Here is a 25761-nt window from a genome sequence, read left to right as displayed (position 1 = left end):
TTATTCATAGTGAAATCTTTTATTTTCAATTCTAATTTTGTCATTATTACTTACTATTTGAACCAATCTTGGTTATCCAAGTTTAATTAATCTGAAAAGAAAATTTCAGATGAATGAATTTTTTATCGTGTGAGATTGAATATTTTACATGAATGAATAATAACTTCAATAACATTTGAATGTATTTATTAGATCAATTATCATGAACTATATACTTTGTCATCTGATAAATTTATGCTTGAATGAATTTGATTTGTATCTTATACAGGCAATCTCATTCAAATTACCTGTAGATGGTATTAAATATTATTCATACCGTTTATTTACTCTTATACAATTATTATTTTACTGCATTGCTGTTGGTGTGTGTATAAGCTTGCAAAAATTGTTTTTTATTTATTGTGGTCAATTCTTTTTGTGTTTGAATAATATTTTTAGTGGATTAGGAATTTTCCCTTGATATTTTCAATTATACACTGGATAAATTTTTGGGTGATGATTTATATCACAAAATATTATTTGCATAAAGTCTTTAGGTTATATAATATACCAAGCATTTTTTGCAAGCTCACTTGGTAAGTTTTTGGGTGATGATTTATATTACAAGGACTTTAAAAATTATTTTCATGAAGTCTTTAGGTTATAATATACCATTTATATATTTGATCTGCATGAGAATCTTTAGATTGTGCCATTGTCTGAATGCAAAGTCTAGGCAACATTTGGTTAAGTTTATTAGTTGTGATTAAGTTTAGAAGAGATTGGTAAAATTTAATATTTTAAGGTGGCACAGTTAGGATGAGTTAGTCAGGCTTAGCATAATAATATTATATCTCTTCGCTGTAAGACGATCTCTTTTCTGAATCCTTGAATTTTTTGTTTAATGAACATACATTTATGTTAATTAGTCGATAAGTTATGTTCCTACCTTTGCCATCTATTCAATTTGAATATTTTTCTGATGTATTCTATTTGGAAATGGTGGAAATACTGTAATTCTCATCTTATATATTTACTACATTTGTTAGACCAAAGAGTGGTTGGTAGGGAATTTTTATAACCATAATAAATTTGTTTCGAATGAACTATTTTTGTCAAAGTAATTATTTTGTGAAGACTGCATATATATTTTTAATTTTTAGATTTCCACAGAATATTTACTTTTTCCAGGAATTTTTTTAGGATGTGTACCCATCTATTTGGAAAGTTCCTTGTTAGTTGAGTTGATAGATAGTTGAATGTAAATTCCCCAGTCTCCTTGTAAATAAATGAAGATACAAAATGACGAATAATACAGAGTGATTCAAACTGAATGAAATTCTTATTTCAAAAAAATATTTATTCTTAAAAACGGTACACACAAACTGATTACACATAAAATTACTTACAGAAGCATCAAGCATATAATTGTGTATTATAAGATTTGTGAGTCCCCTCCTCTTGAGTCTCTGACGACATTTATGTAAATATATCATCCAAACCTCAAAAGTAGGGAACAAATAACACTAAGGCTCAATTCACACTTACGCGACTCAGGTCGAGAAGAGACTCGACCCTAGTCGAGAGCATGTGTTTTCAAATGGTGACGTTGCGGAGACTAGAATCGACTGGTCTGAGTGTCACCATTTGAAAACACATGCTCTCGACTAGAGTCGAGTCTCTTCTCGACCTATAATAATAATAATAATATCGTGTGACTTGGCTGGCTCAGGTCTGGTGTCAGAGTTTTCAGGTCGCAACTGATCAATTTCAGGGCCTCTGACATGACCTAACGACTGCTTTTTAGGCAGCCAGGACCTACCTGAGTGGCATAAGTGTGAGTTGAGCCTTATAATGCTCTATCTTTAACTTCTCTCAAATTAAATCAAATTTTATTTTTATTTTCACACAATATGCATGGTATAATATGATAGAAATTAATACTAACTATTCAATGAAAGTGGAAATTCCGTGATTAATTTTGATGTGAAGTTGGTTTCTATCCACCGTCATTAAAATAAACATAATTGATTGAAATTGGGACGTTCATTTTAAATCACTCTGTATTTACTAGTATTGTATCCTCAATCAACTCAATCTTTTTCATAAAATTCTAGTGTGTTTCAATTTATTTTCCAAATACCACAGATCTAAGATAGATTCCCACGTACAGAGACTGTGAAAGTGATCGCTAAAGAGAAAATATTATTCCCATAAGTTCAAATGGGGTTATTCATATTCGTTGAGTGGGAACAGTCCAATAAGAACTCATGTAAATTATATTTTCACTGTGCCGGTCACTTTCACTGTCACTGATGAATGCGAATTCAGCTTTAAATTTAAATTAATAGCTAAAGTCCTCCCTCAATCATCTACAATATTCGTAGTTTATTTAGTGAATGAGGATCAACTAAAATATTTTTTTATTACACCGTTAGAATGTGTAATGTTCTGTGATAATGCAAAATTAATGTGGCATGAGAGTTAAATGATGAATAAAATTGTTGTAAAAAATGTAAAAATTAATGTAAATGCATGTTGATTGTATAATAAACACCGCACTTGTAGTTGATTTTGTAAATTTGGTAAAACATAGTTCTTTCAGTAAGAGATGGTCTATCTATTAAGTGGTACCTTAAAGTAAGAATTCCTAAATCTACCACTATTCAAGGTATTTAAACCTTGATTCACCTACAGAAACACCTTAATTCTATAATTATCAATAATACTGTACCGTATTGTTCACAAATATAACTCTTTCACTTGACAAAAAAATAGATACCTGTCTATTCAGGTATTGACTTTTGTATAAAATATATATTTTTCCAGTGGATACTCTATGTATCGTTTGCTAAATACAGTGAGTAAAAATGCTTAATATTTACACCAGACCACAAGCAAATGCGTATTACATAATAATTCACGGGTACTTACAGAATAGTAAAATTGTAAAGTAAATTATAGTACATGATAGTACTATCTTCTATAAGATAGTACATGTAAAGTAAAATTAGTGATTTATTTCTGTTCAATAAAAATAATTGAAATTACTAAAGTTGATTTTTTTACGTGTTGAACCTCTTCTACTAGTTTTTAATTGCAAAATAATCAATAAGGAATCATGTAGTTAAATTTAAAGCTCTGGAGAAGATATATTTTGTAAGGCCCGTATGACATCAGGACTAAGTCACACATTAGGTAGCGTTTTTTCAGGTGTTTTTAGATGTGTCGACAGAGCAGGAACCTCTCCAATCGGCTGATTGGTTTGGCGTTCCAGAATCAACTGATATTCAGCCAATCGGAGAGCTTCCTGCCCTGCCGACTCATCTAAAAACGCTTTGTGTGGCTGGACCCTTAGGTCATCCACCGTGGTGACCCTGTCTCGAGCAAGCTGGGAGCCTGGGACAAATGTGAGACACAAAATGGTGTCAGAGGGTGTAACCCAAAAACCTGAAAATCTTAATATAAATATTGCATTTTATTTTCTTGGCTATAACATTATATAATAAAGTCCACAAAATAATGAAAAATAAAGTACTGTATCATTTTAAGATACCGTATCAATGCAACGCAACAAGTTTTGTATCACATTCAAAATGGTGCACTTTTGATGTTGGCACAACTGCAGGAATTGTCAACACATCGATGCCTCCTGAATTGGTGGAATTTTTATTGACTTCCTGTGTCTTCGTTCTATCAAAAATTCTCAAGTTCAACCACTATAACCTTAAAACGTAAACACCAGAAATAGGAAGTAATTTTAGTGCTTCTTTGTGCCAATATGCACAACAAACATAAATTAAAAACCTAAATTTGCATGTAGTATTGAAGCTTTGTGATCATGTAGTACGGTAGAAGTCAAAGTGCTAAAAGTGAGGTTAATGCTGATAAGTTTTCTCGTCTGCTGCAGTTTACAGCAATCGATGTAGGCTTTTCTAAATAAGGTAGTAACTTGGCTAATTTGTTTTAATCCATTTAACAATATGAATTCAGAAGAAAGTAGATACTTGACTTTTGCCAATTGGCCCGCCAACTCTATAGTTGATGCTAAACGTGTAGCCAAAGCAGGATTCTACTATTTGGGACACGATTTAGAAGTAAAATGTTTCGCTTGTGGTAAAACAATATCTGAATGGAATTACGGAGATAAAGCAATGAACAAACATGCATCATTGAATCCTTCCTGTCCATTCGTCAATAATCCTGCAGGATGTGGAAATATTCCTATTGAAAGCACACAGTCGTCCAGAGAATTGTCAAATCGTAGTTCAACTGAGCTGGATTCTGTTATTATTAATCCTAGAACGTCACTTCTTGGTTCTGCCATTCAGCTCTCTCGACCTCCTATAATAGATTACCAGCAAAGTGAGGCGGCAAGACTAGAATCTTTTACGAATTGGCCGAAAGCTTACATAGTTACACCTGAGAGTCTAGCTCGTGCTGGATTCTTCTACATTCATCAGTCAGATAAGGTGAGAATCTTAAATTACTTTCCTCAATCATAAAATGACTTTTGTTTAGGTCTAGTGCAAGTTAGTTATCAATTATACCGTATAGTAAAAGCGGACAAAATGTAATATACTATTTTATCCACTAAATATTAATGATAAAATATCACTTACTCGTCTATACTGCCCGTGCATACCATAGTTTGCAATACGGGGCTTTTTGGCCAATGTTATTTCAATACATTAATAGGAACACACTGTTGCCGTGTTTATAGGTTACTGATTCTATCAGAAAGGCATATATTTTTTGTTCTTCCTCCTATTTAAATAGGTAAGCCTTTAGGTAAGGTTTAAATAGGTAAGGTTTCAGAGGTAAGCCCTGACTCTTTCAACAGTTTCTTCATAGAGTCAGTAATTAATCTATATAAAAGTATATAGATAGAATCAAGGACTCGCCGGCAACCGAGAGTTACCGGGTTCGATTCCCGGTCTGGTTGCAATATCCTTCTGTTATTTAGTTCTTCGGTCAAAATTTGCAGTAGCAGAAGTCCTTAGTTCTATTTATATAGCTTTCATTGGATGTTTGAAGTAATTATTATAAAGTAATAATATCCCAGCAGTTAGTTAAACTGCAATTTCTATAAAATCGTACATCTTTTCAAAATTCATGTTGACGCTTGAAAATGACATGAGTGCTCAAAACTAGTTGTGTTTATATGAAAAAGTATAAAGAAGGTACTAATAACATATATTATAATTAAACATTTTAGTAGTCCTATTGAAATACTTCATTAGAAGAGGCAGGTAACCGTTGCTTCGCAAGGGTCTAATACCCTTGACATACTGAAAATTTGGCGAACTGAGATCTTGAAGAATTTAAAATAGGCTTATAACCATCCTCGATAAATTGAGAATATTTATGCAAAATTTCAAGTTGAGTAGTTGAGACGTGATGATGCGTCATTCGTGAATTTCCTATTCTATTACGTGTGTAAGCAAATTCTTTCCATTATTATATAATAGATACTCAACTTGATTTTGCAAGCCATGACTCTTTCAACAGTTTCTTCATAGAGTCAGTAAACGACATAGTGAGTGCAATTCCTGTTGTTCCTGAGGATCCAGTTGAGCTTCTGGCTGCACGAGTACCACCCACGCACGCTCTTCTTTCTGACTTCAATCCATTCTGGAGACCTATCAGGCTGGGAGGCAGCAGGTGGTGTCTCTGGGTGGAGCTTCTTCCTGTCCACTGCCAGTGAGCCACGGTGTACCTCGGGGATCAATCCTGGGACCGATCCTATTTATAATTATGATAAACGACATCGACAGTGATGGTTCACCGCTCTTGTTTGCGGATGATACATCATTGATGTCATCTGGCCGTGACCTTCAGCAGGTGTTGGAGATGTCAGCTGAACATTTGCGGTCTTCAACTTCATGGTTCCTGGCAAACCGATTCCAGTTGAATGCAAACAAGACCCAGCATATCATCTGCAGCCTGTCATGAAACTTTCCTGCTGATAATAATAATAATATCGTGTGACCTGGCTGGCTCAGGTCTAGTGTCAGAGTTTTCAGGTCGCAACTGATCAATTTCAGGGCCTCTGACATGACCTAACGACTGCTTTGAAGACCCTGTCAAGGTACTGGGTTTTTTTCTGGACAACTCAACTGGGCCAGCCATATTCAGCATGTGACCACAAGACTATCCAGAATTTGTCTTCTGCTGCTGAAGCTGAGGGGTCATGTGACTGAGGCCTATTTAGTCATGGTGCATCACGCGCTCTTCCACTCACGTTTCCTATGGCCTAATCATGTGGGGTCATTCAGCAAAGGTTGTGGACTGAAGCTGCAAAAACGGGCTGCCCGAATCATCACCGCAAGCGAATATCGTGCACATTGCAAGCCCCTTCTTGTTAGACTTGGTATTCTAAAGGTGCGTACAGACTTTCGCTCTGCTCCGAAATCGAACGTCACTCGAGCAGATCGAATGATGATCGTCCGGGGAGAAAGAGTGGAACGCGAGAAGAGCTAGCATCTCCCGTAACGTTCATGATCGGAGCGACTGCGGAGCGAGGGCGGAACGAGGGCGGAGCGTGCGCGGAGCGGGTTGGAGGCGCCTATATCGGTACGCACCTTTAGACTTGGTATTCTAACAGTAATCTGCCACTTCCTACTTCTCTGTCTGATGTATGTCAAGAAGAACCAGCAGTACCTGTTGACTCGGACTGACAATGTGCATGAACATAACACCAGACATCGAGAGCTGATTGATATTCCCAGAGTACGCCTTCAGAGATCACAGGTGTGCTTCAGGAGTTCGGCATTGCGATACTTCAATAGGCTGCCTACAGGAGTAAAACAGTTGGATTTAAGAGCGTTCGAGAGAGTTGTATCCAAGCACTTGAAAAGCAAGGCATACTTTATTACAGATCAAGTACAAGATTTTTTTCCTTTTTTTTTCCTTTTTCCTTCGTCCTGGTACCCCCAGAAGAAGGGAGTTTATTATAGAAAATATAACAAACAAAAATGAAAAATACACTTATAAAAAGAAATCTTACAAACAAAACAAATGAAGAATAATAAAAAAAAAGCGAGAATGACAAAAGATAAGAAGATTCCCTTTCAGTAGAACATTTCAAATATCATAAACCAGACGAATTATAAATTCTCCAAAACCTTCTAAAGAAGGTTTGACTGGAGGAGTCAAGTTTTACATTATATTAAAAAAAAAACCTTAGAAATAGTACATTGATACAATCAATCTTGATACAATCAAAATTAATTGATACATAATAATAATAATAATAATAATATTTTATTTATTGTAATATCATCAACAGCCGTAATTCCAAAATCACTTCACAAATCCATAGAGCAACTGAATCTTTCACCCGACCTGTACACTCAACTACAGAAATCAGTTGTTTTAGACACCTGTTCAATAACAAGAAGGGTCCTGAACATCACGGAAAACAACAGTGAGGAAAACTAGTGACTATTACACAACACCATCATACCAACAAAGTGAAAAATAGTGGGACAAACAACTGTGACTAATACTTGTATAATATGAACTTTAATAATACATTAATATTGTCAATAGTCAACAAATTAGTCAACAATAGTCAGCTGTAGGTATGTTATTGTTACATGTATAATACGAACTATATTCATCAGTCAACAAACTCAATAGTAAAGTGTGCTTACTTGACTTGGATCCGTAAGCACTCTAAAGACCAACTATCTGGTTGTGAAGAAGCATATCAGCAGAATAATAATAATGAAGTTTATTCCTTTAAGTATACAGAATATACAATTGGAAACGTCAGCCATAAATTAAATTAAGATCTAAACAAATAATCACGTCAATTCCTCAAATTCTATGTACTATAATACAATAATATTACTTTAAAGTATAATGTCAATAGGAAATATAAACATATGTTCAGAAATAATTGTTAAATATCCCTTCATCCATATTAAAATACTCAGCTAGTGAATAAAGAGGATTTTCCGTTAAAAGCATTTTAATCTATTTTTAAAGGCATTTATTGTCATAGCTCTCACACTGATGGGTAGCTTGTTGAATATTTTTAAAGAAACCAACTTTGAACTTCTCTGAACTCTATTAAGTCTGGTATAGGGCACATCAATGTGTTGCCTATTTCTTGTATAATGGTGGTGAATATTTTCCCTACATATAAACTCATTCATATTTTTCTTTACATTCACGGCCAACATGAGAACAAACAAGCTATAAACAGTCATTATCCCTTGATTGATGAACAATGGCTTGCAGTGCTCCAAGTAGTCAGCATTGGAAATAGTTCTTATTGCCTTCTTTTGAAGCAGTAGAATTTTATGAGTATCAGGAGAACACCCCCATAGAGAGAGACCATACGAAAAAGTACTTTGAAAGAAAGCAAAGTATGTCATCCTAAGGTAATCTTTAGGAACACATTCCTTCAATCTTCTTAGGAGATACAAAACTCGGTTCAGCTTAGAACATACATAATCAATATGAGGGCCCCATGTTAGTCTTTGGTCGAGGTGTATACCAAGAATCTTCACACTCTTCACATTCCTCTCATCCACTTGTCTCAAACCTAAGATCATTTCTTGTGTCTTTCCACTATTGAGAAGCAAGTTATTTGCCCTGAACCATAGGCTCACTTGTTCTTGACAAGTAGACATCTTTTCTTTCAGAGTTGCAATGTCAGAATCGGTCGAGAGCATGGAGGTGTCATCTGCATAGCAAACTATTCTTGAATCAGTGCTGAAACCTGCATCATTCATCATAACAAGAAATAGCAATGGTCCTAATATTGAACCTTGTGGTACTCCCTGAGGTACATGGCAAGGCTTGGAAAATTCTTTATTGACAGAGCTTATTGAAGAAAGACTATATAAATACTGGATTTTTGAAACTAGACAGTCATATCTGGAGTGGTACTGAAATCACTGAACACACAGCCATAACAGAAAGATCCTTCCCTTGGCATCGGCTGATTTTCTAGAAAGTTCTGAGGAAATAATCCTTTCTTAGATTGGTCCTCTTTGCTCTCATCGACAATACGGTCAATCCAAGAATGCTGACCTTCGGTTGAAGCAGTCGTCATTATGTCTTCATACACCTCAATTGGCAAGACTTCATACTGGCAAGACTTCATACTACAGTGCTAGCTAGTGAATATTTATGAGTGATGATTTGTCGGAAATGCTGTCTTGCTTAACATGCCTTATGTATGTTTGTGTATTATATGTTTTTGACGCCATCGATCCCATATTATGGATAAAGGATGCAGATTTAGGTATAAAGGTTAATTTCTTTTAGATTTCTATTTTTATTTATATTCAACAGTAGTTCTAAAGAAAAAAGACACTAGATAATTATTAAACTATTTGTATGATTACCAGGTGCAATGCGCGTTCTGCGACGGCATAGTCAGCCACTGGGAGGCCGGAGACATCCCCGAGGAGGAGCACGAACGTCATTTCCCCCACTGTCGCTTCATCCAGATGCTGCGCTCGAACGGTGTCGCCTACGACCATTTCGACTATTACGACGATGAGGACGACTCTGAGGAGGATGAGGATGATGATGAGGAGGAGGAGGTGGAGACAGAGAACGAAGACGGTGGAGAGAGGAGAGCGACCGGTGACGTCACAGAACCGACAGCAGTCAGTGAGAGGCGGAGGAGGAGTCCCGAAGGAGTCGAGCTGAGGTTTCCGAGTTCCAGCGGACAAGGTAGGATATCGATATTAAAATATCGATAGTATTGAGTATCGATATTTTAACATCGATATTTAAATATCGATAGTATCTAGTATCGATATTTAAATATCGATAGTACAGGTGCACTCAAAGTAAAGTTTCCCCCAGGTATAAAACCTGTATTATCAGTTTTATCCTGTAGTGAGGTTCATGTTATGGCAGTATTTGGTGTTGCTATCCTTGTTTATCATTCGACAATGCAGATAGCGCTATACTTTTCTACCTCCGCTACATTACTACATCGTTTTTCAACAATGTAGAAATATAATTAGTTGACAATAAATGTTTTTGACGAATAAAATATAATTGATTATTTTAAACTGGATTGAATAGTTAATACATCAATAAACCTGTATCAGCTATCGTCTATAGAAGGCATTGACAAGACAGAGGTTCGGCAACGCTGATCTCCCATCTTTCTCCACTGTCATTATAACGTGGACTTCACTATTCAATTCAATTCATTCTTTATTGTCATGAGCATTTTACACAAATACATGGACATCGTCTATGGACTATATCATAGCCACCTCTAATACAAGGCCCTGGCCCACGATATTGCAACGTCGCAGTGTAGGCCTAGAATCTAATACATGATTGGTGAAAAAGATCAGCTGGTATTTTTTAAATCTTTTTCACCAATCATGTTATAGATTCTAGGCCTACGCTGCGACGTTGCAATATCGTAGGCCAGGGCCTTGTATTGAAGGTGGCTATGACTATATCTATTAAATCCATAGGCAGAGAATCGGCAACACTGTTCTCCTATCTATCTCCACTGTCATTATAACGTGGACCCAACTACAGTATATTATATATTTACAATCTCTGAAAAAATCTTACAAGAACAAGAAATAATGGTTGTGTAATAAACTCGTAGGGCCGGTTCCGAGCTCTGGATTTAGCTAAGTCCTAGACTTTAAACTGCTGGAGCCAGAAAATTGGTTTTCAAAACGGGGGTTTGAATTAAATTTCGAAAAACTAGAAAATTGAACACAAAATAAAATAAAGAGAAAATAGTGTAAAGTTTCAGCTATTTTGAATTATTTAGGAATGTCTAATTTCGTCAAGGAAAAACGTTTCCAATCATAGAGATGAGAAAATAAAAACTACGACTACTGTTATAAAAGCTGCGACGACGCCCTGTTTTGGAAAGCCATTTTCTGACTCCAGCTGTTTAAAGTCTAGGACTTGACTAAATCCCGAGCTCGGAAACCGGCCCTTAATGTCACAATTACTCGTTTATTAAAATAGCAACAAACTTGTTCAAACGATGAAGACTGTTCTAACTTGTTCAAACAATATTGAGATTGTTCTTTTTCCAGTGAACTTACAGAAAATTTTACGGTCTATTTCCGGCGAACTCACAGAGAATACTCAATTGAAAAATCTGGTGTAGTACACTCACACAACTTTCCTTGCTCATATTTGAAACTACGATCATACTTTTGTATTTGTGTATATATAATTGTTTTCAGAGTACTTTTTCCTTTGTGTAAAATGTGAAATTCGATGATTTTTTTAGTCGACATTTTTTTAAAGTCGTCAAAACAGCTGTTCTACATATGAAATATCTCGACTATGTGTTATTTTTATGAACTGCGCTACCTACCTATTTCATGCACGAGAAGGAGGTTACAAAGTCCATTTCTCAAGGATGGGGTGGACCCCCCATTAGTTTCCCAGTAAGGAGACTCATGCCAGTTGATAGAGCTGATAAATAACTATACAAAGTATGAATTTGAAAAAAATCGGTCAAGTTATTTTGAGAAAATCGTGAAAACTTGTTTTTTTTTTAGTAATTATCCGCCATTTTTCTCAAGAATATTACGGAGCTCCTGCAATTTTCCCAGAAATGAGACTCATGTCAGTTGATAGGGCTTATAAGTAGCTATCCATGGTATGAATTTGAAGAAAATCGTTAGAGCCGTTTTCGAGAAAACCGTGAATAACATGGTTTTTTAGTGATTATCCGCCATTTTTCACAAGAATATTACGGAGCTCCTGCAATTTTCCCAGACATGAGACTCATGTCAGTTGATAGGGCTTATAAATAGCTATCCATGGTATAAATTTGAAGAAAATCGTTAGAGCCGTTTTCGAGAAAACCGTGAAAAACATGGTTTTTCAGTAATTATCCGCCATTTTGAATTCAATTTTATTGAATTTCTTATTGTCAGATCCTCATGGCATAAGGACCTTAAGTTTAAAATTTCAAGTCAATCGGTTGATTAGGAATGGAGTTATCGTGTTCACAGACGTACACACACACACAGACCAACACCCAAAAATCATGTTTTTGGACTCAGGGGACCTTGAAACGTATAGAAAACTTGAAATTAGGGTACCTTAATTTATTTGGAAAGCAATATTTTCCTTACCTATGGTAATAGGGCAAGGAAAGTAATAATACAAATTTATCAAATTGAATAATATGGTTTTGTTTCAGATTCGGAATCAGCAATGCGTGAACTAGGAGTACAATCGCACAAGATCCCCAAACATCCCAAATACTCGATGTACGAAGCCAGACTGCAGACGTTCGTCAACTGGCCTGCAGACGTATCTCAAACGCCCGAAGACATTTCCGAAGCTGGCTTCTTCTATGCGGGTAAGGAACTCCCCTATAATGTTATTGGGTACCAAATCTGTGTAATTTTTATGTTTAGTAAAATGAAACACTTTGGCGCCGTTGCTCAAAAGCCTGTTAAATTTTAATCATGATTGAATGACATGAGAACTATTCAGACAAGACTTCTTTTCAAAAAAATCTAATGTTATTCTAGAAATGTTGAATAAAAATACAATATGTTTTTTTAATAGATAATATAATTATAATATTTAAGATACAAAAAATGATAATTTCTACTAGTAATGATTTATTTTCACAAATCCAGGTTTTCGATGCTCAAGGTATTATTTTCAGTAACCTAAAGGTTGAGCTTAGACTAATTAAACATTGAAACTAAATCAAAACTAATCATTACCAGTAAAAACTAATATATATTGGCCCAGTTTGCATAGAAAAAGTAATTGAATGACAGTTGAATTCAAGAGAACCAATCAGATAAGCGTGAGACGTCTAAACACTGTTAAAATTTGACAGACTTTTGTGCAACTGGGCCATTTTGTTATAATTTTATCATGGAAAAATTCTACAACATCATTAATAAAGAAATAAAATCGAAAAGTTGATGAGAAGTTTTTTCTTGTAAACACCACAAGAGACATATTACGTGTATTTGGGCTTCACCTTTGTAGTTGACCGAGCGAAGTGAGGTCTAAGACTCAAGTCGACGGTTTGGCATTTCTCTTAATGTTTAAATGTTTATATGTTGCGCATTTACGGCGAAACGCGGTAATAGATTTTATGAATTTTGACAGGTATGTTCCTTTTTTAATTGTGCGTCGACGTATATACAAGGTTTTTGGAAATTTTGCATTTCAAGTATAATATAAAAGGAAAAGGAGCCTCCTTCATACGCCAATATTAGAGTAAAAATCAGACTATAGAATTATTCATCATAAATCAGCTGACAAGTGATTACACAGATGTGTGGAGAAGTGGAGAAGCCAGTCTATTGCTGTATTTCCATAAGGTCTATAGTTTCAATCAGGTACTTGTGGATGAGAATACTGCGTGAGGTCTACTGTTCACAGAACTACTAGTATTTAAGATACAAAAAATAATTTCTACTGGTAATGATTTACTTTCACAAACCCAGGTTTTCGATGCTCGAGGCATTATTTTCAGTAACCTAAAGGTTGAGCTTTAACTAATTAAACATTGAAACTAAATCAAAACTAAACATTACCAGTAAAAACTAACATATATTGGCCCGGTTTGCATAGAAGAACTGTAATTAAATGACAGTTGAATTCAAGAGAACCAATCAGATAAGCGTGAGACGTCTAAACACTGTTAAAATTTGACAGACTTTTGTGCAACTGGGCCATTTTGTAATAATTTTATCATGGAAAAATTCTAAAACATCATTAATAAAGAAATAAAATTGAAAAGTTGATGAGAAGTTTTTTCTTGTAAACACCACAAGAGACATATTACGTATATTTGGGCTTCACCTTTGTAGTTGACCGAGCGAAGTGAGGTCTAAGATTCAAGTCGACGGTTTGGCATTTCTCGTAATGTTTAAATGTTTATATGTTGCGCATTTACAGCGAAACGCGGTAATAGATTTTATGAATTTTGACAGGTATGTTCCTTTTTTAATTGTGCGTCGACGTATATACAAGGTTTTTGGAAATTTTGCATTTCAAGTATAATATAAAAGGAAAAGGAGCCTCCTTCATACGCCAATATTAGAGTAAAAATCAGACTATAGAATTATTCATCATAAATCAGCTGACAAGTGATTACACAGATGTGTCAGTCTATTGCTGTATTTCCATAAGGTCTATAGATTCAATCAGGTACTTGTGGATGAGAATACTGCGTGAGGTCTACTGTTCACAGAACTACTAGTATTTAAGATACAAAAAATAATTTCTACTGGTAATGATTTACTTTCACAAACCCAGGTTTTCGATGCTCGAGGCATTATTTTCAGTAACCTAAAGGTTGAGCTTAAACTAATTAAACATTGAAACTAAATCAAAACTAAACATTACCAGTAAAAACTAACATATATTGGCCCGGTTTGCATAGAAGAACTGTAATTAAATGACAGTTGAATTCAAGAGAGCCAATCAGATAAGCGTGAGACGTCTAAACACTGTTAAAATTTGACAGACTTTTGTGCAACTGGGCCATTGTGTTTTTATTTCATCATGGAAAAATTCTACATCATTAATCTATACTATAATAAAGGAAAGAACTGACTTATACACGTACGGGATAGGAAAAATATGTTTGACGCATCATCACGTCTGAACTACTGGACTGATTAACTTGAAATTTTGCATAAATATTCTTAATTAACCGAGGATGGTTATAGGCCTATTTTCAATTTTCCAAGATTTCATTACGTCAAGTTTTCAGTTTGTAAAGTTTTAGAATAAACCCTTGTGGAGCACGGGTTACCTGCTAGTTAAGAAATAAAATCGAAAAGTTGATAGAAGTTTTTTCTTGTAAAAACCACAAAAGTACGTACATTTGCCTTGTACAGGCTTCACCTTTGTAGTATATGTATAAATTGGAATCGGTTGAAAATCTTATTAACGTAAGGAGATAGTGAAGTTACAACCTTGAGTTATTTTTTCAATTTCATTAGTACTTGCAATTTATTCATTCTTGGCTGTGATGCAATCAAACTTTTTTTTTCTTGGCAACGTTCAGAAATGTAAAAGTGCGCCATCTAAAATGTCTGGCAAACTTTCTACTATAGTTTGTTGTTGGACATCTGCTTTTGAAGTCTATTTTTAGCGTTGTTTGTATTTGTTTGTAACCACGTGACTTTTGCACGTGCTATTGTGTGAAGTTTTTCAACCTCAGTATATACAGGGTTTCCCCGAAATGAGTGACCTTAGTACTACATGTTATAAATTTATACTAGCTGTTGAAACTAATAAAAAATGGTCAGCAATAGAAAAATTTATATTCAATTAACGATTCTGAAATAAGGTGTACTGTGCAATGTATTATACAGTGGTATAAACAAGTACTACTGACTATAATATATAAAAACATATCAATTATTAGATCTAATTGAATTTCCATATATCAAAACTGTCCCAAATAACATAAGAGATTGGATTTGCCAGAATTTTTATTTCAATTTGTATATTTTGTGATATTTTTTTCATATAAAAATTACGATTTGCCAGAATTTTATTTCAATTTGAATATTTTGTGATTTTTTTCGTTTAGGTATTACGATTTGCCAGAATTTTTTATTTTCAATTTGAATATTTTGTTTTTTTTTTGTTCATATAAGAATATTATGATTTTCCCTCTTCCTATTGAACTTTGAACTTTATTTTCCAAAAAACTTTACAAACAAAGAAAACGAAAAACAATAAGGGAACTTACTTATTGCATTAGCAAGTTGATGCTAAATGTAGCTATATATTTATAGTCTATTATATTTATATTTCCCATGTAATGTTTTCTATATACCCTGTTTACACTGTATTTATATGAATTACTGTATCTATGAATAAGAGAGTACCATAGTTATATAGTGTAAGATCTCGAGAGAATTTTTTATTTTGTTGTGAATTTTGTTTCGATTCTTCATTTAATATGTTCTATTCTGTGCTAACTCAATTTAAATCAGGTTAAGCGTATGATAAACTTATCTCCTACTCCCACTGGCGAACAAGAATCATCTTATGCCAGTGGTTTTTTCTCACTTACCGTTTATTATTATCACATTTTGGTTGGATTGTGTTGTCATGTTGAGCTTTGTTTGATTTATGTATATGTAATTTTGAGTGTGGAATAAATTTGAATTTGCATACAATTTTTTCGATAATTTCCATATTTTAAAATATTGAATGACAGGGTGCCTTTTGCCTTATTTATAGGGGGTCAGGTACTAAAATTTGGGATTTTTTGAAGGGGTGCGTCATTGGTTGGGGTTGTTCAACCATGGATATTACAAGAAATGTACTGAATTGTAATTTTTTTTGTAATACCTTAATAACAATTGAAGATATGAACTTGAAACAGTCTTCAAATCAAATTTCACATAAGATGTGACCGATTTATATTGGTGCCACATAAATTATTTACCCTATGGTCATTAAAATGAATGAAAACGTTTGTATTACCATTCATGCCCTCTTCATTACTTGTCATATCACGTTTCCATATTCTAGTGTTGAATCCTAACCTAACCTGGGTTGCAGGTAGCGGCGACCAGGTGCGCTGTTTCCACTGCGACGGTGGTCTGCGCATGTGGGACCCCAGTGACGAGCCCTGGTTGGAGCATGCGCGCTGGTTCCCTCACTGCCAGTTCATTCTGCTCGTCAAGGGGCAGCCATTCGTCGACGAGGCAATTCTCTTGAGGCCTCCACTAGATGAGTCACAGGTAAATAATAAACGGATAAATCATACTAGGAGGGCTCTATCGCTGATTGATTATGATTACACAGCTGGAAATAATTCGGTCTCTCTCCCACATAGGCACACGCATCTTCTGTTATCGAGAGACGACGAAATTATCATCTGTTTTCCAAAGAATGAGACCTAGTGCAATCGAATCTTTATATTAAAACCTACTATGTCCAAATTCGTGAAAATCGTTAGTACAGTTTTTGAGATCCGTAAAACATAAATAAACAGTTATAAAAATAACCAGATATAAAAATAATCAGATATATACAGAAATTGCTCGCTTAATATAATAGGATAATTGATTGTTTTAAACGAGAATGAACCGTTAATATTACATCAATAAACCTGTATCAGCTACCGTCTATAGAAGGCATTGACAAGACAGAGGATCGGCAACGTTGTTCTCCTATCTTCCTCCATATTCTAGAATTCCTATTCTTCTATTATAGTAAGGTCAACATCATAATGACAGTGTCCGATTACAAATTGTATTGCTATCCTTGTCTATCATTCAACAAAACTGATAGCGTTATCTCTTTCACGCATTGCTCTGTTGCCAGATCGTCTTTTAACAATGTAGAATTAATAATTAAGTAAATAGTACATCGTAACAATTATGAAATGATTGAAAAATATAAATTCTTGCTTAATAAAATATAATTGATTATTTCAAACGAGAATGAGCAGTTGATATTACATCAATAAACCTGTATCAGATACCGTTTATAGAAGGCGTTGACAAGACAGAGGATCAGCAACGTTGTTACCTTATCTTTCTCCACTGCCATTATAACTTGGACCTCACTATAGCAATAGACATTAGACTATCAAGTATCGGTATATAAACTATTCTACAGTAATGAATTTGTTTGTAAACAGTTGAGAAAACATCAATTAAACAATTGATTTGTTTTTGTAGATAAAGGAGCAGCTAGGCCGAGTGTCGAAGCCGAACGCGGACTATTCAGTGGCCCCCGCCCCAGCGCAGAGAAGGACTCGGCTGCCTGTGTCCGAATCACAGCTACAGGAACTCATCAGCTCACCTATTGCCACTGTAAGTCATCTCACTTTATTGTCATAAAACTGGTTTAGATACATTTGACATGTAGTGAGGTCCACGTTATAATAACAGTGGAGAAAGACAGTGAAAAACGTTGCCGATCCTCTGTCTTGTCAATGCCTTCTATACTATCATCTTTTCTCAAACTATCATCCACTAACAGTGAATTTCCAATCTGTAGAGATTTGAGTGAAATATTTTTGCTTCCAATCAGTTTTTAAATATCAAAATTCAAAATTTTTAGTTTAGTCTTTAGTTTGAAGTGGAAATGGGACTTTTTGAAGTGAAAGTGAAATCTTAACCTTATTCTTTTTGAAACTTGTATTTGTAAAATTTGGGAGAAGACAGTTTTGGGCTATGCCTGTTGTCTTCTCCCAATCATATTATATTTATTATAATTATGATCTGTAATGACAATGGAATAAATAAATAAACTGAGAAATTCAAGGCTGACCTTCAATAAATCTTAATTGAAATAGTATATTTCGCACCTAGAGCAGAAAATAAGATTTTTCCAGCTCGAAATCGGTTTCAAGTCCGAGGCCGTAGGCCGAGAACTAGAAAAGATTGAGAGCTGGAAAAACATTTTTGCTCGTGGTGCGAACGATATTTTCGCCACACTACAGGTATTGCTGACAAAATAAATAAAGAATACAAATAAAGAATACTCGTTAAGCTATCGTACCTATCTCTTGATTTTAGTGGTAGAAGATTTGCAGTCAGGATTTCAGATACTTTTAAAATTTCACTTGGAATACCACAGTCATCTTCAAGCATTTTTGAAAATTCGGAATGCACTAATCAACAATAAATAATTGAATAACTGGTTGCGAAGCGAATTAGTTTGATTCGAAACTGGAACTGAAATCATGGCGACTTCAGCTGATGATGAAAGTGGACACTCGCCCGATCTAGCGGATGACTTATTAACTACTTCCATGAGCGGCTGGAAAGAGATACTTTCTGGCCTAGACCGGAAAAGAAACCCTTTTCTGACGTCGTCTGCAAACAAGGTCTTTCAGATCTACGTAGGGACTGGAAAACAGCTGCTTTCTGTGCAGTGTGGCGAAAAAGCATATTACTCGGTGGATGAGTTTTTTGAAAACCAACCATGATGTCCATTATAATATAAGTTATGTTTATTCATATACTAGCCGTCAGGCTCGCTTCGCTCGCCATATCAGTCTTCGGCCATAAAATGTAGGCTAGGCTACATGAATGCGTCATTATAAATTTCTTAGCAATATAACAAGTCCGTCAGAACAAATATATATATGACTTGTTATATTGCTAAGAATTTTATAATTGACGCATTCATGTATCCTAGCCTACATTTTATGTATGTCTGAATGAAGATGATTGATTGATATAGACGGTAATAATTATGGTCTAACTTTTGTGATCAAAATAAATTCAACATACTAAATATATAGAGGTACCAGCAGATACCTGATACCGGTATATCTGATGTTGTACTGTAGTGAGGTCCACGTTATAATGTCAGTGGAGAAAGATAGAAGAACAACGTTGCCGATCTTCTGTCTTGTCAATGCCTTCTATAAACGGTAGCTGATACAGGTTTATTGATGTAGTATTATATTGTTCATTCTCGTTTGAAATAATCAATTATATTTTATTAAGCAAGAAATTATATTTTTCAATAATTTAATAATTAAGATGAAATATATTGTTAATTAATTATCAATTCTACTTTTTTAAAGACGATCTGGCAACAGAGAAAAGCAAGAAAGAGATAGCGCTATCCGCTTTGTTGAATGATAGACAAGGATAGCAATACCATTGCAAATCGAACACTGTCATTTTAATGTGTACCTCACTATAGGCCTGGTAGCACAAAAGCCTGTTAAATTTTAATCCCGATTAAATGTCATCAGAGCCAATCAGAGAAGCCATCCTCTCAGAAAAACCTTTTCTGATTGGATCACGTGGAATTCAATCGTGATTAAAATTTAAAAGGCTTTTGTGCAACCAGGCCATAGAGTTGATCATTATTAATACTTACTCAGCAATTAACATTACATGAGATATACCGGAATAACTTGAATTACAGGTATCTAGTATAGAAGGCGATGGTGACAGAGAATCGACAACACTGTACTCCTATCTTTTTCGCTGACTTCTCAACGAGAATCTCACTGTAGTAGCTTCCCGTCAAATTGTTCCTTACCTAATATTTCATATTCTGCACTGATGTTATCTATAGTACGATGCTGATCGAAAATATTACTTACTTACTCCTCGGCTCTACAACCCATTGAGGGTCTTGGCCTCCCGCAATATGCCTCTCCATTCGTCCCGATTTTGAGCTTTCCTTCTCCATCCTCTGATACCCATCTGCCTCAAGTCATTCTCCACGTCGTCAATCCAACGCATTCTTGGTCTTCCGATCGAAATATACAGAGTGATTATAAAAGGTTTTCACAACTTTGAAAGCAAATAAATATTATTGAAATTACTTACAGAATTGAAAAAGGTGTCATTTTGTTACAAAACACTTCAAGTTTAAGGTGTGGGTGTTATTTTTGTTGGATGTGACAGCCGTTGGTAATGCGACATGCATCCCACCGATAATCGATTTCAGCGAAGTTGAGAAAATCCCGAACATGACGGTCATGCTGAAAGTAAAGGACACTTGTTCATTTTGCACCAGCTCATTTCCACGGAGAAGATCGGGATTTTCTCTAGACAATCACTTTCATTCTTGCTGGATTAACTTAACCATGCAGGGCCAATTACATGGCCACCTCGCTCACCGAATTTAACACCGATGGATTTCTTCCTGTAGGGTTTCATTAAGGATAAGGTTTATGTTCCGCCTCTACCAGACAATCTTAATGATCTCTGAAATCGGATCAATTCGGATCGCTGCGGTTGCACAAGTTACGCTGGTACGAGTGTGGCAAGAAATCAATTATCGGTGGTATGTATGTCGCATTACCAACGGCTGTCACATCCAACCAAAATAACACCCACACCTTAATTTTGAAATGTTTTGTAACAAAATGACACCTTTCTCAATTCTGTAAGTAATTTTAATAAATATTTATGTGCTTTCAAAGTTGTAAAAATAACACCCACACCTTAAATGTGAAGTGTTTTGTAACAAAATGACACCTTTCTCAATTCTGTAATAATTTCATAAATATTGATGTGCTTACAAAGTCCTTTTATAATCACCCTATACGTTTTATGCTTTCTAAGGTGTGATCACAATGGATGCGTGTGTGTGCAAGTGCACGCGAGACTATGCATGACCAAGTGCGCAGATGAGAAACATAATCTGGAATGAGCAATGGAACACTCACACTGAACACAAATACAAACACTGAATAGGAACACGCGTGCACTTGCTGGTTGCGTTCAGTGTGAGTAGCTACAGACATGTCACAAAGTGTTTCAATTGCTCTTTCCAGATTATTTTTCGACTCATGCATGATCTGACGTGCACTTGCACATATAGGCTCAACTCACACTAACGCAATTCAAGTCGAGAAGAGACTGCGACTCTAGTCTCTTCTCGACACAGCATGTGTTTTCAAATGGTGACACTCAGACCAGTCGATTCTAGCATAGAGAAACAATAGCGTAAGTAGATATCCCATGGTATAGGGCGTTTATGCCGCAACTTTTACTGTTATCTCAAGTCAATTACTTTTGATTATTGTCGAATTTTACTGTTTTGTAGGGGTGAGAGTGTATGAACGGCACAATATGAGAGACTACAAGTGTCACACAGCTTCACGGGAAAGAATTACATGAACTATCGGCTTGAGATAACAGTAAAAGTTGTGACATAAACGCCCTATACCATGGGATATCTACTTATGCTATTGTTTCTCTATGATTCTAGTCTCCGCGATTTCGTCATGTCGACAGCTTCGACTCGACATGGTCGAGCCTCGACTCGAGTTGCGTAGTACCGTGCATTTTTAATAATAATAATAATAATAATAATATAATAATAATATAATAATAACTTTTATTCACTTCATTGTACAATTTTACAAGCATAAAACATAAAAAATATCAAGTGCACTCCTCATTAGGCTAGGCCTGCGTCGAGGAGTGGTTCGTCTTATGAATTACAGAAAATATATAAGAAAAAACGATTCAGCTGCTTCAAGTACTATATAGAGCTACTTACATAAATAGTATTATCTTATGCCATTAAGCAATCTAAACAAAAATGCACATCTTCCACAAAAAGAAACAAATTGATTACAATGCTTAGTTTATATAGCCTAGTTTACAGAATAAAGTTTAAAACATATTTCAATGAAACAAAACGAAACGAAACAATTTATGAAGCCGATAATACAGTCTTAACCTTCTACAGAAAATCGATAAGGAGGACTCTCTAGAAATATCGAAAGGTAAAACATTAAATAACGAGGACCCTGAAAGGCTGCATGACCAGCCGCAGATGCAGTTACACATCTCGGCTCATACAGTTTCTCTCTGGCTTGACCACGTGTTGTATATCCATGTTCAGGAGTCACTGGAAAATCTAATGGTCGTTCAAATACATATTTTAATAAGTTCAATTTATAAATCCTCAGGGCTTAGAACTTTGAATTCTTTATAGATTAGGTTAGTGGGATATCTAACTGGTCTATTCAGACATATTTTTACAATTTTCTTATATTGCAAAATAAGGGTTGTAAGATGGAAGATCCACAACCTCCCCATCCAACAATGCCGTATTCATTACAGAAGAGATTAGGGCAGGAATACCATCCTCAACTGGTACAATGGAAGACTATTTCTCAATTAAACAAACTTATAAAATGTTTTCCTTAATCTATTACAAACATAAGAAATATGTGGCCCCACCTTAGTCGAGAATCTATCATGATGCCCAGGTATTTTACAGAATCATGAACAAAGAGAGGAACACACTGGCAATAAGACTGGTTACAGTCAGGTTTATGAATAATAATTTTAAGTTGCTACTCCTCAGAGGGCTTACCAGCCATTGTGAGGTAAAGGGTAGAACCACAGTTTTATCTTTATTTATACATAATTTATTGTGGTCACACAATTTTTTTATCTTTGCTATACCATTATTTGCTTTCTCAAATGTTTCCATCCATGAATTTCCATGAAACAGAGCTACAGTGTCATCCGCAAAGTGAGTAGAGAGCCACAGTCTAGATCAATATTTAATAAATCATTAATATAAATTAGGAATAGAATTGGGCCAAGCACTGTTCCTTGTGGATCCCAGATTCAACTCTCCTATCGTTGCTAATTGTATCATCATTTTTACGGCTTGTGACCTTAAGTTTAAGTACGACCTAAAAATTTCAAAATATTGCCTCTAAACCGATAATTTCCATTTTATTTAGCAAGAGTTCATGGTCCACTGTGTCGAAAGCCTTTTGGAAGTCCAGAAAGATTCCCAAGCACTTTTTTCCTCTATCTAAATGATTTATAACTTCTCTACTCACTCTAAATATTGCATCAGAAGTATTAAGGCCACTTTGAAAACCCAATTGCGAACTATTTAAGATTTATATGTATTTAAGTAGGAATTAGTCTCGACTTTACACATCTTTCTATAATTTTACTAATACTAGATAAGAGGGAAATGGGACGATAATTATTCAACTGGATTTCTCTTTTCCTTTATGTAATGGAATGACTATAGCCCGTTTCATTTCGTCAGGGAAGTAGCCCTGTTGAAAACATAGAATAATTATATGCTCAAGAGCATAAAAGTGAGGTAATAAAAGTGAGGTTATGTTTTATCATCTTAGATAAGACAAAATTCATAATAATTATTATACAGTTTTTACATGCTAAGTAGTGACGAATTAGATCTCATATTTTTAATAAAATAAGGTTAGAAAATGGAGTAGCATGGAACTGATTTAGTGACAATGAGCAAGAAAGTCGTAAGGTCAAGAGACTAGAGTCTCCTCCACTGGAGTCGTACGATTTGAGTCGAGCCAGTGTGAGTTGAGCCTTAAGGTGCGTACAGATATACGCGCCGCGAACATGAGCAATTCACTTTTAATCAGCTGACTATATCTGTATTTTCACAGAAAAGGTAAGATACAGATATGAAAAGCTTGGCATCAGTTGATTGAATGTGAATTTTAGAATAATAATTGTTTTTTTTTCTGATTGTCACATCTTTGTACTGTTTTTGTGTTTTGGTGAAATAAATTGAATTGCTCATGTTCGCGGCGCGTATATCTGTACGCACCTTTAGGCATCGAACGTGATCATACCCCAAGTCGGCAAAATTGTTCAAATCGTTCTTTGCTTACCAAATATTTCAGCAGCTAAGCTATATTATCAGTGGTACGATACGTTTTAAAAATGTGCGTTTTATTTGTTTCAGTCGGCCCTACAACTGGGTCTGGAGTTTTCGCGCGTGAAGACGGCCCTTAGGCAAAGGGCAGCCAGTGGTGCTCCGCCCTTCGAGACGGCTCAGGCCCTTATCAACGCTGTCCTAGACGTACAACTTGAGGAAGATGATCACCGCGAAACCTGGTAAGGATGTCACCTAAAAGTCTAAAGGCGGATTCAGTGAGGATATTATTCCCATGACTTCAGTAGAAAAAGGTTAATCTGGAAGTCCGCTAAGACTGGCTACTCATGTTACCTTAAAGTCTTTACATTTATAGTGAGGTCCACGTAATAATGGCAGTGTTTGATTAGCAATGGTATTGCTATACTTGTCCATCATTCAACAAAGAGGATAGCGCTATCTCTCTCGGTTTGCTATGTTGCCAGATCGTCTTTCAACAATTTAATTATTTATTCATTGTCACATTACATCAAGTTTTTGAGTTTCACTCATATGACTGGTGACATGTCAATATTACTAAATCTAAATTATTATATAATTACTATACAGTATTGTCAAGTAAAATAATAATAAAAAATGCAGAATTATGAATCAATTAACAATCAAAAATGTAGAATTAATAATCAATTAACAAAATATTTCATCCTCATTATGAAATTATTGAAAAATATAATTTCTTGCTTAATAAAATATGATTGATTATTTTAAACGAGAATGAACAGTAATTATAAGATTACTAAACCTGCATCACCTACCGTCTATAGAAGGCATTGACTAGACAGAGGATCGGCAACGTTGTTCTCCTATCTTTCTCCAATGCCATTATAACGTGGACCCCACTATAGCACAAAATCCGTTAAATTTTAACCGTGATTAATTCCACGAGAACTAATCAGAGAAGTCGTCTTTAATCGTGGCATTTAATCATGATTAAAATTTAACCGGCTTTTGTGCAACCGGGCCTTAGTAAGTAATCAATCTGTCCGTTTCACACCAGTGTTGCCAAATTTGACATTGGTAGATCGGATTGCTATGTCTTTCCAAGACGTATTTCTACGTCTACGCTACGCTTGGTGTGAAACTGAAAATACCTTTTGTCATGAGTGATACATCTGTACAGTCGAAACCTGAACACTGTCCACTGGACAGCTTGGACCAAATATTCTAACTTACAAAATAAATATTCTAACTTACAAATTGGCACTACCGGCAAAGAAAACTTGTGCGCCAGCAGTGAGTTCGAACAACTAGGTACAGCAAACATGTCAATAGAAAGAAAAAGAGCTTATTCAAACCACTAGAATAAATAAAATTATGGAAACCAGGTCACATCTCAATACTTACAAACGATAATACAAAGTAACAAATCACAAGCAAATGACAAACTCAAAAAGACCAATTCAAGGAAGCCATGAAACATTTTTTTAAATTTATAACACAAGAATGAAGCACTACATAATGGATATAGATAATTTAAAATAAACATTTATCCTAATCCAATCCAGTATAAGATTCATTATGAATTTTGTAATTCTAAACATAGACAATATTACTTGTCCAGATTATTTTGGTATCCAAGGAAAATCCCAGCAACTTTAAATCAGTTTCCACCCGACCAGTCTATCCCAAGGAGCAGAG

At 35.1% G+C, this 25761-nt stretch overlaps 1 protein-coding gene across 1 annotated transcript in view; it reads left to right on the top strand.

Annotated features, from left to right (window-relative positions):
• Nucleotides 1-3647: 3647 nt before the first annotated feature.
• LOC111061132 (death-associated inhibitor of apoptosis 2) overlaps nt 3648-25761 on the top strand; it is a 36831-nt gene continuing 14717 nt past the window's right edge. Inside the window, exons 1-6 of the mRNA XM_039433333.1 lie at nt 3648-4451; nt 9348-9678; nt 12155-12316; nt 16516-16697; nt 17643-17777; nt 24154-24305. Of these exons, the coding sequence (XP_039289267.1) occupies nt 3963-4451; nt 9348-9678; nt 12155-12316; nt 16516-16697; nt 17643-17777; nt 24154-24305 (1451 nt within the window). The 5' untranslated portion in view covers nt 3648-3962. The remainder of the gene's footprint in view (nt 4452-9347; nt 9679-12154; nt 12317-16515; nt 16698-17642; nt 17778-24153; nt 24306-25761) is intronic.

Source organism: Nilaparvata lugens, chromosome 7 (assembly GCF_014356525.2).
Source record: "Nilaparvata lugens isolate BPH chromosome 7, ASM1435652v1, whole genome shotgun sequence".
Lineage (NCBI taxonomy): Eukaryota > Metazoa > Arthropoda > Insecta > Hemiptera > Delphacidae > Nilaparvata > Nilaparvata lugens.
The sequence above is the reverse complement of the archived record's forward strand: the minus strand, read 5'-3'. Positions and strand labels throughout refer to the sequence as shown.